Genomic DNA, 14,456 nt, shown 5'->3' with positions numbered 1-14,456 from the left:
TTCCACCACAACATGTCATTTTTGCGCACGATCCAACCTGTTCTTCGCACCACCAAACGTTACATCCACACCTCTGTCGTCAACATGGTTCAAATCGAGAAGATCACGCCTGGAGATGGCAAGAACTTCCCTAAGAAGGGGGACACGGTGACGATGCAGGTAGGTTGTCTCTTTCTCCCCCCTTTTCCGCTAATCTCAGGCAATGAAGACTGACTTGGGAGTTCTTTTGTGTGTTGTGGTAGTACATCGGTACGCTGGCTGCCAACGGTAAGGAGTTCGATTCCTCGCGCAAGCCCGGTCGTGGACCTTTCGAGACCGCCATCGGCGTCGGCCGCGTCATTCAGGGTTGGGACGAGGGCGTTCCCCAGCTGAGCCTCGGCGAGAGGGCCAAGCTCCACATCCCCGCCAACGAGGGCTACGGCGCTCGTGGCGCCGGCGGCGTCATTCCCCCCAACGCAGACCTCATCTTCGACGTCGAGCTCCTCGCTATCAACGGCAAGAGCGGTAAGTAGATGTCTTCATAGGTAGTTTCGAGAACAGTCCGCTGATCCTTTGGTCTTATCACGTCGGTCCAAACAGCTTAAGCATCGATTGCGTTGAGAAAATCACAGCTAGAGACGCCTGCTCTAGTTAGGAAATCGCAATGCAAAACCCTTCACACCCTCCTGTCGCACCGCCATCGACGTGTCTCGCTGCCCGGACACATCACCCCTTCTTGAGACCAATTTCACACGGTTCGCTGTGGATTTCATATTTCGGTTACTGAGAGCACTAGAACCTAGAAGCACAAGTTGTTTTGAGACCTGGAGAGAAAAGATGACGGCAGCAGCGATGCTCCGTCTTGACGGAAGAAGCAGTGGTCGCTGCGAAGAAGGGGCGAGATCCGAAGAGGAAGAGCAAAAGTACAAGATGGGGGGGGGGCAAGATCAAAGAAGGATCGGAGAATCTACATTTGAAAGCTGTTGGGTTCGGTTGAGCGAGCGGTGCAAAGCGTCGAGCCGAGCGCAAGGTATCGTCTCGTAGCCATGGGGAGCAGAGGTGACCATCGAGATGGGGAGGTGCGAGAGGCGCAGCAGAAGGCTTTGTGCTGTGGGAGCTTACCACGGCAGATACGCGGCGAGCTGGCTTCCAATCTGACCGCCAAACTGCTGCAAGTTCTGCAGGTTCTGCAGGCCGAGGTTCTGGAAGTTCTGCAGGCCGACGCTCTGCAGGCTCGTCTGGAGCGTCTGGATGGCCACGTCAGGGTTGCCGCCCGAGATCCAGGCGAGCGCACCCGCACCCACAGCACCAGCAGCAGCAACAACACTCGCGGTCGTAGCGATGGGGCGCTTGCGAGCAACACGAGTGCCTCGCTTGAAGGCACGCACCACACGGCCGTTCTCGGCGTAGTCCTCGTCGTCAGCCAAAGGATCGAGCTCGGCGGTAGGACGGTCGTTGACGGCGCGACGCTTCTGGCCACGCGTCGAGGGGCTCTTGCTGCCAGCCGATGATTTCTGGATGCCAGCAGCGAGCGCTTTGGCCTCGGCGATCTGTGCTTCGATCTCGGCCTGCGACAGCGCGGCGGGGATGCCGTTGGACATGGTGGACTCGATGCTGACTTGCGAGATGGTGCCGTCGGCGTTTTCACGGCGGGTGATCTTCTGGACGATCTTGGGGGAAGATTCGGCGTCCGAGGCAGCAGCGGCGGCGGCGGAAACACGCTGGCGCTTGCGGGGCGTCTTGACTTCAGCGACGGGAGCAGAGGTGAGGACGGGAGCACCGCCGTCCTCGCTGTGCTCGGCGGTAGCGTGGATGAGGGCATCTGCATACTTGGCGATGCCGTAGGCTTCGGCGACCTCGATGGCGTCCTCGGCTGGGATCCAGGTACCCTGGAGACGAACACCGGTGCTGCCTTCGGGGAGGACACGAATCTGCTTCTCGCCACTGACGGACTCGGTGTCGGTCGAGGCGTCCTTCTTGGGCGTCTCGGGGTTCTTGCGAGGGCGGCCGCGCTTCTTGGGCGTCTCGGGAGCCTTGACCTCCTCCACGATGTAGCCGCCGTTGGCGCGGTTGGTGTCGTACTTGGCATCGAGATACTGCATCTCGGCGGCCTCGGCGCTGCCATCAGCAAAGGGGAAGGCGAGACGGAACATGGACGAGGCAGCCATGGCATTGGTGTCGAAGCGCTTGAGCAAGAAGGCGTGGTCCTGGCCGTTGACGGTGGGAAGCTTGACGCGACCGATGATGATGTTGTGGCCCTCGCGCTTAATGATTTGGAGCTTGACGACAGCCTCGTCGACCTCTTTCAGACGAGGGTTCTTCTTGGTAGGAAGCTTGGGACGAGAGACGTCGGACTTGACATCTTTGATCTGCTTGGCGGCGGCGGTGACGGCAGCAGCGGCCTCCTTTTCCTTTTTGGTCTTGCGCGGCGAGGCGGAGGGCGAAGCAGGCGCGGCGGTGGAGGCGTTGGAAGCTACCGAGGAGGAACGAGCGCGTCGAGGAGTCGATTTGCGCGTGGGAGTCGACTTGCGGGCAGAGGCGGCAGCAGGCATGATGACGCAGTACGAAGGCTACAAGTTGGTGGGAGACGACGAGGACGCGACGAGAGCGTCGATGAAGAAGAGACCGCGAGGGAGACGAGAGCCGGAGCGGAAGGGCGCCGTGAGGGACCGGGAGAAAGGTGCGAAGCTGGCTGGATGGAGGATGGGAAGGAAGGAAAGCAAGGTCGGCGTTGTGACGAGAGGAAAGCGCGAATCGGGCGGATGGGCTCGGCGTGATGGATCCAAGCCAGGGTGGTGGTCTTGGACTCGGTCACGCACAAAAATAATGTCGTGAATCTGGACCAACACTTGCTGCAGCCTGGTGATAGAAGCGTGAGACGTGTGAGAGCACGCGCTTGCAGGCCAGGTTAAGCTCAAATCTATATTTCGCTCACCAGCGCGTCCCTGAAGGTCTGTTTTGATGAGACGCTGCGCTGCTGCCCATTTTGTCGACCCTAGTTAGCTGCTTACAACACGCTGCTTGGAGGCGGCTTTCTGGTGCAGGCTCGTCTCACGCTGTCAGTCAACAAGCCAACACATCGACGTATTGCCATTTGTAGCCTTGAACCAGCAGCAGTCGCACCCACTGGTGAGTGTGTATGACTTCTGAGCGTGAATTGATGGTCCGATACCCCAAAGGTTCAAGGTTGAACGACGTTCTCGGCGAACGTGGTGAGCTCAAAGAATTACGTACGAGACTTTGAACGATCAGATCGGGCGATCGACAGGGTCCTCGCATCGACTCCGCTTTGAGCCTTTACCCACTTGGATGATTGGACGGTGACAGCTGCGGACTGCAGCGATGTGGGTACAATCGCGATTCCTGCAGCGCCAAGCGCGGTCCCTGCTGGGACCATGCTTTTGTCAGGATCGTCCCCGCAGCTCACAGTGTGACAGCAATGAGCGGGGCAACGGCTCATCCAGCTGCTTCTGACAGCTGTTCCGACTGCTGGCTAACATGCGCTGAGGCCAAGGTCCAGACGTGATGAAAGCGAGACGAGCCTCGGTTCTCTGTGCGGCTTCGAGCTCGATTCCGATGCCTTGCCGGGTGATCCGAACGTGTGTTCTTTAGCAAAGCTGCTAGGCGTGAATGAATGCACTGAGCCTGGCTGGCCGAGCGCAAGGGTCCCCGCTTAATGAGCGGCAGCCCTGCGCTGGAGCAGGATGGGCCCTGAAAACGTGCTGCCGAAATGCGGAGTCTAAGCTGCACAGCAGCAACGCATTCACTAAATCGCCGCAATCAGCCAGGCCTAATTCACACGGCAGCTGCTGCCTCAACCCGAAAGCGCCGATCCGCCGTCGGATTGTGCGGCGCGATTGCAACTCGTCATTCGAGCTGAGCCTCATCGCCTTTCTACATCACCACTACCATCTCCATCACTCAAGACTGGCAGACAACGAGATCTTCGCGATTGACGCGATCCGTCCCATCTCATCCCCCATCTCGGGCACCCAATCCAGGCGTGTTCGGCGATACCAACCTCTTTCCACTTTCTTACCACTTCCGGGCTGACTTTACGCGATCCACGCGTAGGGTCCTTGTCCCCTGCAAAGCCAACCTCTTCTTGCTCAGCGCTCTACGCTGAACGGCCGCAAGCTCCAATTCCATCATCCATCACACATCCACCACCATGAAGTATCTCGAATATCCCGAACTCGAGCTGCTCTCCCGAGCGCTCACCTTCGAGTCGGCCGAATGCAAGGTCTTCACTCGCATGGAGGCCTACTCTTGCAAGACTGTCTCCAAGGAGAAGCGCCTCTTCAAGAACCTCGAGTCGTCTTACCTGCGTTCCGCATCGACGTCGCCGCCTGACTACCTCGAGGAAGCGCTGGCGTCTCCCTTTGGCCGTCTCGACCAAGCCTCGGCCCGCAAGACGCTCTTCTTGCTTATCGCGACGCTCAATGTCGCTTTCCCTGACCACGACTTTAGCGAGGTCAACCCTGCTGACTTCCGCAAGGAGATGAGCCCGGCCATGGTGCTCAACTCGCTCAGCACCACGCTCCTCAGCCTCAAGACTTCGTCCAATGCGCCGCGCTCCTACAGCTCCTTCCCAGGTTCGTTCGAGGAGCCTAGCTTTGCACTCGGCACTGCTGGCGAGTCGCCCAGCTCAGTTGGCGCCTCTGCATCCTTGCCGCCTCTCATCACCCATCCTGCGCTTTCACACATCCTCGACGACATCATGAACGTGTCCGATTGCGAGGTCTACACCTTCCATCCCGACATGGATTCCGATCCGCATGCCAGCGCGGAGCCCGAGGAAGAAGGAGAACTCGGAGACGACGACACGTATGAAGACGAAGAGTACTGGGACGACGACACCACTGGCATGCGGGGTCGTGAGGACACGCCGCGAGCACGCATGCATAGCGGCCGCGATGACGACGACGAAGCGATGGAGGATGCGCCTATGTTTGACGAAGACGTCTATGGCGACGGTCTCAGTGGACGCAAGGGAGCTTCGCACAGCATTGCGAGCATCGGGCCGGATGGAAACATGGTCCTCTCGCATGCAGGCTTTGACGGCAAGAGGATGCACTCGATGGAGAACTCGAGCCTCACATCATTCTCTTCCTATCACGACTCCGACTTTGATGACGGCGAGGACGATCTGGACGGCACCGGCGCTGGTCTGCTGTGGTCCACCTTTGCCTTCTTCTACAACCGCAAGATGAAGCGCATCCTCTTCGTCTCTGTGTGGAGCCGAAAGAACTCGCGCTTCGGCATGCCCACCTCGTCCTGGACCTACGCGCAACCACCGCCCGTCCTCAGCGCTTCGCTCGGCGCTCCGCAGTCCAACTTTGGCCGAGTATTATCGCCACAGCGAACACAGCCCAGCTCGTCAAAGAAGCAAGTCACGCCGGCTGCTTCAGCCGCCGCGCCCACGCTCGCCAAGCGCGCCATCGCCCGCACCGACTCGACCGGCTCTCTCAAGCGCGCCGGACGTCCAGGTCACATCCGCACCGACTCTGGCAGCCCCGCTCCGTCGCAGCTCTCACCGTTCCCACACGCCTCGCCCCGCGCAGTGCGCACCACCGACCCGATGGAGAACATTGTCATCGTCGACGGTCGTCGAGCCATCCACTCGCTCGATGCCGCTCTGCTCAGCGCCAGTGCCCCAGCTGCTGCAAACACCACTGCTGGCGGCTCGACAAAGTCGGCATCGCGTATGCGCAGCAAGCGCTCCTCGGATTCGTCCAGCACTTTCGACCAGAAGCGCGTCAAGAAGCAGTCTGCCTAAGCACTCCCACTCTCACTCTGTCTACGCTGCCAGCTCCCGTCTCTTCTCTCCAGGGGCCTCTCAGTCACATTGTTTTGTTGTATTTGTATGTTGTCGTTGCAATTGCGGTTCTCCGTGTGGCTAAGCGGTGGAAGCGCCTTTGAACTGCTGGTCCTCGCTGTGTTGGGTCAGTTGGCGATGCTTGAAGCTGGACGTGTCGGATTTGAGCGCTTCGCGCATGAGCATGGTTGCGTAGCTCGACGAGGGGAGTTGGAAGTTGAGCGTTAGGGCTGTAAATGCACCGTCCTCCTGGCTGGGGGGAGTGGTGAGGGTGGGATCGAGACAGCGTTCCTCGTCGGTGTAGGTGAGGGGGATGTCTGGGTCGGTGTAGGTGGTTACGCGGTGACTGAAGTGGGTGGGACGGACGAGGATGCGCCGGTACGAGCCTTTGAGTTGGTACTCTGGGATCTTGGATGATGTCAGGTCGTCAGGGGTGAGGGAGGAGGTGGTGAGGATGGAGTGGTACAGATCGGACATCCAGCCAGAGGGGAGGGTGATGGAGGACCCAGGGAGAGGGATGAGGATGTCGTAGATGGTGTAGCGCCCGGAATCGATGTCCGACTGCGTGAGGACGCGGGTTGGTCGTTGCCAGGTGGGGACGGGATCGGACTCGCCATTTCGCAGATCGTCCTCGTCCACATCGTCGTCGTCTTTCTCCTCGACACCCTCCCCGTCAGCCCCCCAATCGTCTCCGGTGTCGTCGGCAAACACAATGTCCCCAACCACCGCCTTGTCGCACCCAAACCTCTCCACCCGCTCCGACACCAACCTATTCCAAACATAACTCTGATACGCATGCACGTACATCAACCTCAGCGTCCTCGGCACATTCCCGAACGCCCCCGTCCAATCGCCCTTGGTCCACCTTCCGCGCATCTTGTCCAAGATACTCTTCTCGGCGGTGCACCCACGCGGCATAGCGTGGTACGCCTCATCGTACGCGCCCGCCCAGTAGAGCTCTTTCGCCTTGCGCATTTCCGAACTGTCGCCATCGTCCGCGTCCGGCGTCGAGGGGGGTCGCGGGTCGAACAGCAGCGTGATGGCGCCCTTGAAGTCGTTGCGCAGGATGTGGATGCCGATGTGGTGCGTAGGGATGGAGCCTGTACCAAAACGCTGCATGCCAAAGTAGTTGATGAACCCGCGATCGCGTAGCGTCGCCATGGAGGCGTTCATTGTGGCGAGGAAGTCGGAGGGAGGAGTCGGGACGGTGGGGCGAACATTGCGCAAGGTGATGGTGAATTCATTGCCTTTGAGCTGGCCGAGTTTGAGCGGTGCATCGGCGTAGGAGAGGTGACCGATGCGAATGCCTCGTTCGCCTCGCGAAGTTGTTGCGTCCACAACGGTCCGACCTTTACCTTTCTTACTAGTCGAGGGATGATCGGCAGTGATGCCGTTGACCAGCCGATACACGTCCTCGAGCGTCTTGCGATTGCGTCGCAACGACACCCTCTGCACCGTCACCGCGCGCTTATCCTTGGTCCCCGCCACATCGAGCACCTTGGTCGGCGCCCTGCCTCCACGTTGAAACCCACCTCTCCCCCTCCCCCTCCCGCGTCCCCCACCACCACCTCCACCCAACCGCAACGCCTCAGCCAGCATCCCCATCGCCTCCTGATGATCGCGATTCGTCTTGTGCAGCAAGAAATGTATATAGGGCGGTGCGTTGTTGGCTTCCTCGCTCAGCCCGTCGCCCGCTCGTCGGTCGGAGCGATTCGCCCACCTCACCGCTATCCTCGTCGACCCACTGCTGCTCGCGCCATTAGCGCGGGCATCCTCATCCTCCTCCGCTGCCTTTGCGCCCCGAGGCCGAACTTGGAGGGAGTCGGTGGCGAGCTTGCCGCCGAACAGCTCGCGGATGAGCTGGTGCACCTGCGTCCGCTGCGCCTTGTCTTCCAATGGGTTGGTCACGATGCTTGCTGCAGAGACGATGGTTGCGTTGGCCCCCGTGGCCATGGACGTTGGCATCCTGCCTGCCGACCACATGTCCTTCAGTGCATCGATCGCTTCCGCCGCAAAGAAGTGGGAGAGCTTCTCCTCAGCACCCAGCGGCCATGCCCCATCATCGGCCTTTGCAACGGGCTCCGGCTCCGGCTGAGCCTTCGCAGGTTCGGACGACGGATGAAGCTGAGAAAGCAGTTTTCCGGGAGGCGGCTCGAGCGAGGTCAGTCGACACACAACACCAGACGGGTCGATCTCGTTGACCATAAAGTCGGTGAAACGCTGCTTGATGATGCCCTGAAACCCGGGGATGGTGGGGGCGATGTAGGCGGTGATGCCCGCGCGAGCCTCGGTCATGCGCGTCTCCGGTTCCGGCGAGACATCGTGGGATGTCTTGACCCGCTTAGCTGCCGAACTGACGGCGTCGGGTGCGTCCTGCATCGTTTCGACGCTTGACATCGTGCCGTGAGGGTCGGTGGTAGTTGTTGGAGAGGTGGGTGGGAGTGACACTTTTTTTTGGCCATGCGTTTCAAGAAAATCTTCTCAAATCGGCGATTTTCACGGCGTCATGGCCGACGTTCCCGACATAACCTCACAGGCTCTCCCCACGACTCCAGCTTTCATACACATTCTCATACCTCAGACGAGGCTCATCCGATGATCTATAGGCTGCCATATCAATCCGTGTGAATAATGTTACAGAATCACGCCTTCAAGTCCGGCTTGGTCTCTTGGCTCTTCCTCCTCATCGCATACCCTTTGGGCAAGAAACCCGGTGCATCCACCTCTCCCCTCTCGATCCGATCCAGCTCCTTGATCATGTCGTAGTTGATCTTCTGACTCACCACCGAGTCGCCCTTGTACTCCGCATGCCCTCGCACGTAGTTTCGAATCCACGTTGCCGTCGTCATCAGCTTCCCGCTCGCTCGTTGGGAGACGAGATCGAGGTACAGCCCCATCTCGCACCGCGTCTCGACATCGATGTTGAGGCTGTCGAGGTAGTTGTGCACCAGCCCCACCAGGCCTGGGAAGTCGTCCCCCTTTCCATTCATCAGCTCGTCCATGGTGAACTCTGCATATTCCTCTTCTGCCTCCGACGAGGACGATGCAATGCTATGAGGACTGCTCCGACCGTTCCCGTTCTCGCTCGCACCGTTGGTGAGGTTCTCCACCGAGCTGGCGCGCGAAACCTGCCGACTCGCCTGGCGCGATGCATGTCGATTGCGCGTCCGATACACTTCCTTCCTAAACCAAAACTTCTCCCCGTTCACCGCATCGCGTCGGTGCGCTGTCGCCATGTTCTCGTCCACCTTCGACAGCGGCATGTAGAAGTTCAGGCCGAAGCTCAAGATCGCTCTCGTCAGCAAAACGATGAAGACGCTGAAAGCGGCGTTTTCAAAGTCGGTGATCTGCACCTCCATGGAACGGAATTCGACACGCCACCCGATGCGCCCGCCAGGAGGCGGCGGCTTGAACCGCATCGTCTGCCAGTTGGTCGACTGAAGATTCTCGAAATGGTCCGTGCTCGTCTCGTTGTCTTGGTCAACCATTTCCGAGAAGATGACGATCGGATCGCGGATGAACAGGTGGGCGAGGTGGTCCGAGAGCAAGTCATCGACTCCTGCGTCGAGAAGCTGCTGCTTAACCTCAGGATTGATGGGAAGGGGGTTGTCGTTGTAGTGACGACGGTTGAGCGGGTCTTGCGAGATGTACGAGTCGACCGAGTCGTAGCGTGATTTTGGGATGGGGGATGCATCGCGGTCGAGGCCGCCCCGTGCGGTGTGACCGGGGAGCGGAAGGGCGGGCTCGCCTCGTTCTTGCGGAGTGCGATCGTCGACGGCGGCAGAGATGACGTTCCAGCGACAGTCGACGTCGGCGAGGTAGCCGCGGTAGGCGGGCGATGCGGCTGTGAGGGCGAGTAGCAGCGGGCTGATGGGGACGAGCTGATCGTAGACCGTACGCGCCTCTTGCACCGAGCAGGCCTGGAAGGTGACTTGAAGGCAGCAGCAGCCCATTCCGAAGCCCATCGCGTCCATGTAGATGTGATCCGGCTTGGCGGCACCTGCTTTTGCCTCGGCATCTTCTGGAAATAGCTCGCGGTCCCATGGGATGCTCGGGTCGATGAACGGTGATGGCGTGTTGACGTCCTTGAAGATGGGCATGTTGATTGCCACCTTGGCGCCTCGTCGTTTGCGGATGTTGGCGGCCAACGTCGGAAAACGCGCATGCGGGTTGATCAGCTCGTCTGGGAGGAACATGGAGCGGAAAGCGTTACCGTTGGCCTCGTAGTGCGGTTCTGTGAAGGGAGCGTCGGTGACACCGAGACGGGGATACGAGGTGAGCGTGATGGGAAGCTCGTTGGGCTTGAGATGCGATCGAGCAATCTGCCTGCGTAGACGCATGTTCCGCTCCACACCTCGGAGCTCTTTCGGACTGGCACCGTATGGTGACCCTGGCGTCGACTCGAGCATGAAGCGGCCGAACTCGGGATGGAATGTTGGGATTTGGCCTGCGAGACCTGGGGCGGACTCTCGCGTCTCTTGATCGCTGGCCGAGAGCACCTTGAGGATCTCTTCTTGCCTCAAAGACAGCTTCGCATTTTGTGTCTCTTCATCGAAAGCGACGACAATGTATTCGATCTCGTCACCCCAGAGGAGGATATCGCCGCGTCGGTCCTTGATCTGGTTCCACAAGGAGAGGAACTGCTCGATGCCGTGCTTTCGGACGTGGGATGCGAGGGGCTGAGCATCCTTCCAGTCGAGCGGCGTTCCTAGAGAGAGCAGACCCATTTCGGCGATTATTCCCCCGCTATTGCAGCAAGATCACGATGATGAAGCTCGTTGAGGCAGCAGCTAGGCGAAATGAAGAAGGTAGGGAAGCAAGTTTCTAGGCGTGCACCGAGGCACCTGTTGCAATCCGAATCTGAGGATGATGTCCAGCGCGATCGAGGCTCGAACGATTCCAGTGTACGATGCTGCTGATCTGCGAAGTTGACGGGCTCAGACACGATGGCCCGGACCAAGAAGATTGATGGAGGTGAGAACAGAAGGGATGGAGAGCCCATCTGACGTTGTTCGCATTGCAGCACGCAAAAGTCGCAAGAAAGCCGTGCTGACTGGCTGCGATGAGAATTTCCAAAAATGTGCGGCCCTTTTTCCGTCAGATGCCTAACTTATTCGCGGGTGCGAGGCAGGCTGCCGACGCTAAAACCCGACGATGAGCCCACAAAGCCAGGGTCCAAGGGCCAACGGAAGCAAGAAGTAGGAAGCAGGAAGCGTGCGGGTGAGGCAGGGAAACAGTCATGCTCCGGCTATTCCGATTGATGCTTGGTCATCTCGACCGTCGGCTTGGGCGTTGCTGACTCCCTGTCCCATACGACACCTTGTAAATCGACGTCGTGAGCTCTATGTACCGTAGTCACACAAAGATGCAAAGCCGATGGAAGACTACGCTTGTCGTCTACGCCGAGGCACGCTTAACGCCGGACGAGTAGACCCACTCCGTGGCTTTGCGACTGCATGGAAACTCGAGTGCATAGCTATTCGGAACACGAGCCTCGTTCCGTTGCCGAACGACGATCCCTCTGTGAGCCAGAAGAGCGCACGCCGGTGCCTGCAGACCTCAACCCACCGTGTACGCCTTCGTGCCGTCGATCTCGAGTTTTGCGACCTTCTTTTTCCCGGCGCGTTTCCCGGGCAATTTTCGACATGACTTCTTTTGGAAGATCGTCTTGGATCATGTTCAAAGCTGCCAGACATCCTGCTTGCCCTTCCACCTCCCGGCATCTCCGAACCGACTACGGAGATCGACCCAACGAGGCGCGATGCTGGGTCGACGAGGTCTGTTCGCTGTCTTGCGGACGCATGCTCTTCTCCGGGGAGCGATCTCGTCGACGCAATATCGGCAGTGGTATCCGACAACACCACCAGCGCTGCCTTCTCGCCAACAGGCATCTCGCAAATGGTCAACATCGGCATGTCCCCGCAACCAAGACGAACACAGCGATGCAGTGCAGCAGGAGATGGAAGAGCGTCGACGCTGGGTGGCCAACTTCCAAGACCTCACGCTGCGCCGCAGTGATTTCCAGGTCAACTTTTCTCGCTCCTCCGGGCCTGGCGGTCAAAACGTCAACAAGCTCAACACCAAAGCCAACGTCCGACTCGATCTGTCCCAAGCTGGCGGCCATTCTCACGACTCGCTCGATGCCGCACATCCGCGCAAATGGCTCAACAGAGACCTCGTCAGCCGCATCGCCAAGAAGTCGCCCTACTATGTCGCTTCAGACCACTCGATGTTGGTCACAAGTATGCGACACCGCACTCAGGAGGCAAACGTGCAGGATGCGCTCGAGAAGATGCACGCTCAACTGCTCGAGCTGGCACAGGAGGGAATGGTGGGCGAGACGAGCCAGCAGCAGCGTGCTCGTGTCAAGCGATTGCAGGAAGCAGAGGCTCGCAGGAAGAAGCAGAACAAGATCAAGCGTGCCGACGTCAAGAGCGGACGCAAGTTCAAAGGGTGAACGAAATCGCGTTTCGGCTAACTTTTTGTTATCAGGAGGACGGTATCGGAGGATGGGAAAAGTCCCACACTTTGAGAGAGCTGTCGTTCGTCGACCAAGCTCGGCGCCGGCAATCGGCAGCCTCCGCCTCCAAAGAGCTGCTTGAAGCGTCGCTGTCGCTTTCTCCTTCCGACTCGCTGTCCTCAGAGGCAACGTCAGGCCAGTGCCTCGAGCCAGAGACAGATGCAAGCCACGACTGATACGGGTGGAACGATACGGATCCTACAGCATCACCATGCGCCTTCCAGCTGAGATCCGGCGTCAACTCCAGAGCTTCTGGCTCCTGTCCGTCCTTTCCATCGACATCGGCATGATCCGTGAATCGACCGGTATCGATACGCCATATATGGATGATACCCTCCTGGTCACCTGTCGCAAGCCATCGACCGGCCCAGTCGACGTCAAAGTAGAGCCGCTGATTGCTCGATCCGCCTGGTCGCTGCAGCCTCGCGAGCAGATGAGCTGTGCGAACGCCACCTGCTGGCTGTGCTAAAGGTCGGAATTGCCACCTCGACGTGTCTCCGATCAGATAGCGAATGTCATAGACATAGATACTATCCGAGCGCCTCGATGCGACGAACAGCACATACGGTGTGAGCGGATGGAGCTTGAGCTGTGTGATACCGTCACCTTCGACCTCTCGCCATCCAGCTAGACAGGAGCTTTGAGCTAGGGGCTCTCCATCGTCGCCGGGTGTGGTCTGCACTGCTGTGTGTTCGGTCGGCTCCGGAAAGGTGGTCGGATCAAAACCGTAGACGGCAACATTGCCGCTGAATGTCCCCACGGCAACAAGCTCTTGCGAAGGCTCGCTCGGATGTGCCGCAGCTGCGAGCGCTGATACGATCCCTCTCTGGCCCCCGACTGACCTTTTGCCCGATGTAAGCGGTATCAGAGAGTGGGTGTTCAGACCAGGTCGTGAAAGCGGGAACACCGCAAGCGCTGAATAAAGCCCGCAGTAGAGGCGTGATAGATCGGGACTGAAGACGAGCGAATGAGGTCCGACAAACTTTTCGACGTGGTTCATGATCGAATAGTTGGCTCGAGAGCTGCCATCCCTGCTAGAGGTGAGGCGAGTTGGCAGGTCGCGATGCGACTCGGCAAAGCACCATGTTGCGCTTAGAGCGGCCCCTTGTCCATCAGGGTGGTGCTCGGCCGTCGGCTCTTCCAAGGCAGGCACAGGGTACCAGATGGCGTCGAGCAGGGGTGATGGGCTGTTCAGGCTCACACAGGGTTCGAGACTGCCTGCGCTGCTACAGCCGATGACATGCTTCTGCTGTGATTCTGTGAGGGCAAGCAGCGCGGACCCGTCGGGAGCCCAGCATGCCCTGCGGTAAAAGTCATTGGAGGCGTCCTTGTGCGTACGGTGAGCCCGGTCGTTGACCGACCTTTTCGATGCTTCTAGCAGCCGCTCTGATGGACCGTCTAGACTGACAAGCAGATGTGGCGCTTTGACGTTGCCGGCCTTGAGGCGGTCGCTCCAGACATCGACGTGTAGCTCTGGCGGTGTCGGATAGCCCGAATCGACGGCGGCGAGACTTCGGGCAGCTGCCGATTCTGTGGCTTGCATGCTTGTCAGCGACGGATTCTTCTCGGAAGTGACGACATGCTCACCGCCTTCAAGGGGTAAGGTGACCATGCAAAGCGAGAGGAGGGAGCATGGTGAGCGATGGGAAGAAGTCACGAACCGCAGGTGGACCCTGAACGCATCGGCCAAATTCCGCAGTCGGCAGCCGGCGCTCAGTCCGCAGCGAGAAAGTCGAGATTCTGCTGCTTCTCGTCGTCGTCCTTCTTCAGTTCACTCTCTCATGCTCGTCACTCTGGCTACTCGGCGATCACGCAGCATCAAGGAGGCGAGGAACGAAGTCGCCATCAAGCTCATAGCTTGCTTACAAGAAGGGACATCCGGCGGCATGACGAGCTCCTACTATTCCTCGTGTAAGGATGGATCAAGAATCCGAGCATAGGCCCGCCTCAACATAAGAACGGTCTTGCTGGCACGATGTCGGCATCCAGGCTGCTGCTTGCGGGCAGGAGCCTTCCAAACCTACAGATAGGGGGCCCCAGGCAGTCAGTCGCGGCTCTCAGACGATCGACTCTACTCCGCCACGGACCACCATTGTTGCATCTGCCACACCAACAGAAGCGATGGAATGCAGCCACCCC

The 14,456-nt window shown here is 59.2% G+C and overlaps 7 protein-coding genes across 7 annotated transcripts; 3 read left to right on the top strand and 4 right to left on the bottom strand.

The window, feature by feature from the left end:
• Positions 1–84: 84 nt before the first annotated feature.
• PSEUBRA_006349 (Peptidyl-prolyl cis-trans isomerase, FKBP-type, domain protein) lies at positions 85–512 on the top strand (the record flags this gene model as incomplete). The annotated part of the gene is made up of 2 exons (XM_016439661.2): positions 85–159; positions 243–512. 2 exons carry the CDS (start codon positions 85–87, stop codon positions 510–512), a joined length of 345 nt encoding a protein of 114 aa, XP_016289588.2.
• A 585-nt stretch (positions 513–1,097) lies between these two features.
• PSEUBRA_006348 (Transcription regulator HTH, APSES-type DNA-binding domain protein) lies at positions 1,098–2,531 on the bottom strand (the record flags this gene model as incomplete). The annotated part of the gene is made up of 1 exon (XM_016439639.1): positions 1,098–2,531. The coding sequence occupies one exon, from the start codon at positions 2,529–2,531 to the stop codon at positions 1,098–1,100; it is 1,434 nt and encodes a 477-aa protein (XP_016289587.1).
• A 1,619-nt stretch (positions 2,532–4,150) lies between these two features.
• Positions 4,151–5,758, top strand: PSEUBRA_006347 (Repressor of RNA polymerase III transcription Maf1; the record flags this gene model as incomplete). Its single annotated transcript, XM_016439659.1, has 1 exon — positions 4,151–5,758. The coding sequence occupies one exon, from the start codon at positions 4,151–4,153 to the stop codon at positions 5,756–5,758; it is 1,608 nt and encodes a 535-aa protein (XP_016289586.1).
• Positions 5,759–5,878: 120 nt separating this feature from the next.
• PSEUBRA_006346 (Pseudouridine synthase, TruD) lies at positions 5,879–8,194 on the bottom strand (the record flags this gene model as incomplete). The annotated part of the gene is made up of 1 exon (XM_016439652.1): positions 5,879–8,194. The coding sequence occupies one exon, from the start codon at positions 8,192–8,194 to the stop codon at positions 5,879–5,881; it is 2,316 nt and encodes a 771-aa protein (XP_016289585.1).
• Positions 8,195–8,439: 245 nt separating this feature from the next.
• Positions 8,440–10,524, bottom strand: PSEUBRA_006345 (Glutamate-cysteine ligase catalytic subunit; the record flags this gene model as incomplete). The annotated part of the gene is made up of 1 exon (XM_016439653.1): positions 8,440–10,524. The coding sequence occupies one exon, from the start codon at positions 10,522–10,524 to the stop codon at positions 8,440–8,442; it is 2,085 nt and encodes a 694-aa protein (XP_016289584.1).
• A 1,232-nt stretch (positions 10,525–11,756) lies between these two features.
• On the top strand, positions 11,757–12,254 carry PSEUBRA_006344 (Peptide chain release factor class I/class II; the record flags this gene model as incomplete). Its single annotated transcript, XM_016439665.1, has 1 exon — positions 11,757–12,254. The coding sequence occupies one exon, from the start codon at positions 11,757–11,759 to the stop codon at positions 12,252–12,254; it is 498 nt and encodes a 165-aa protein (XP_016289583.1).
• A 31-nt stretch (positions 12,255–12,285) lies between these two features.
• On the bottom strand, positions 12,286–13,860 carry PSEUBRA_006343 (WD40-repeat-containing domain protein; the record flags this gene model as incomplete). The annotated part of the gene is made up of 1 exon (XM_059465758.1): positions 12,286–13,860. One exon carries the CDS (start codon positions 13,858–13,860, stop codon positions 12,286–12,288), a length of 1,575 nt encoding a protein of 524 aa, XP_059321768.1.
• Between the last annotated feature and the right edge of the window lie 596 nt (positions 13,861–14,456).

This window comes from Kalmanozyma brasiliensis, assembly GCF_000497045.1.
Source record: "Kalmanozyma brasiliensis GHG001 unplaced genomic scaffold PSEUBRA_SCAF9, whole genome shotgun sequence".
Classification (NCBI taxonomy): domain Eukaryota; kingdom Fungi; phylum Basidiomycota; class Ustilaginomycetes; order Ustilaginales; genus Kalmanozyma; species Kalmanozyma brasiliensis.
This window is presented reverse-complemented; position numbering and strand designations above follow the sequence as displayed.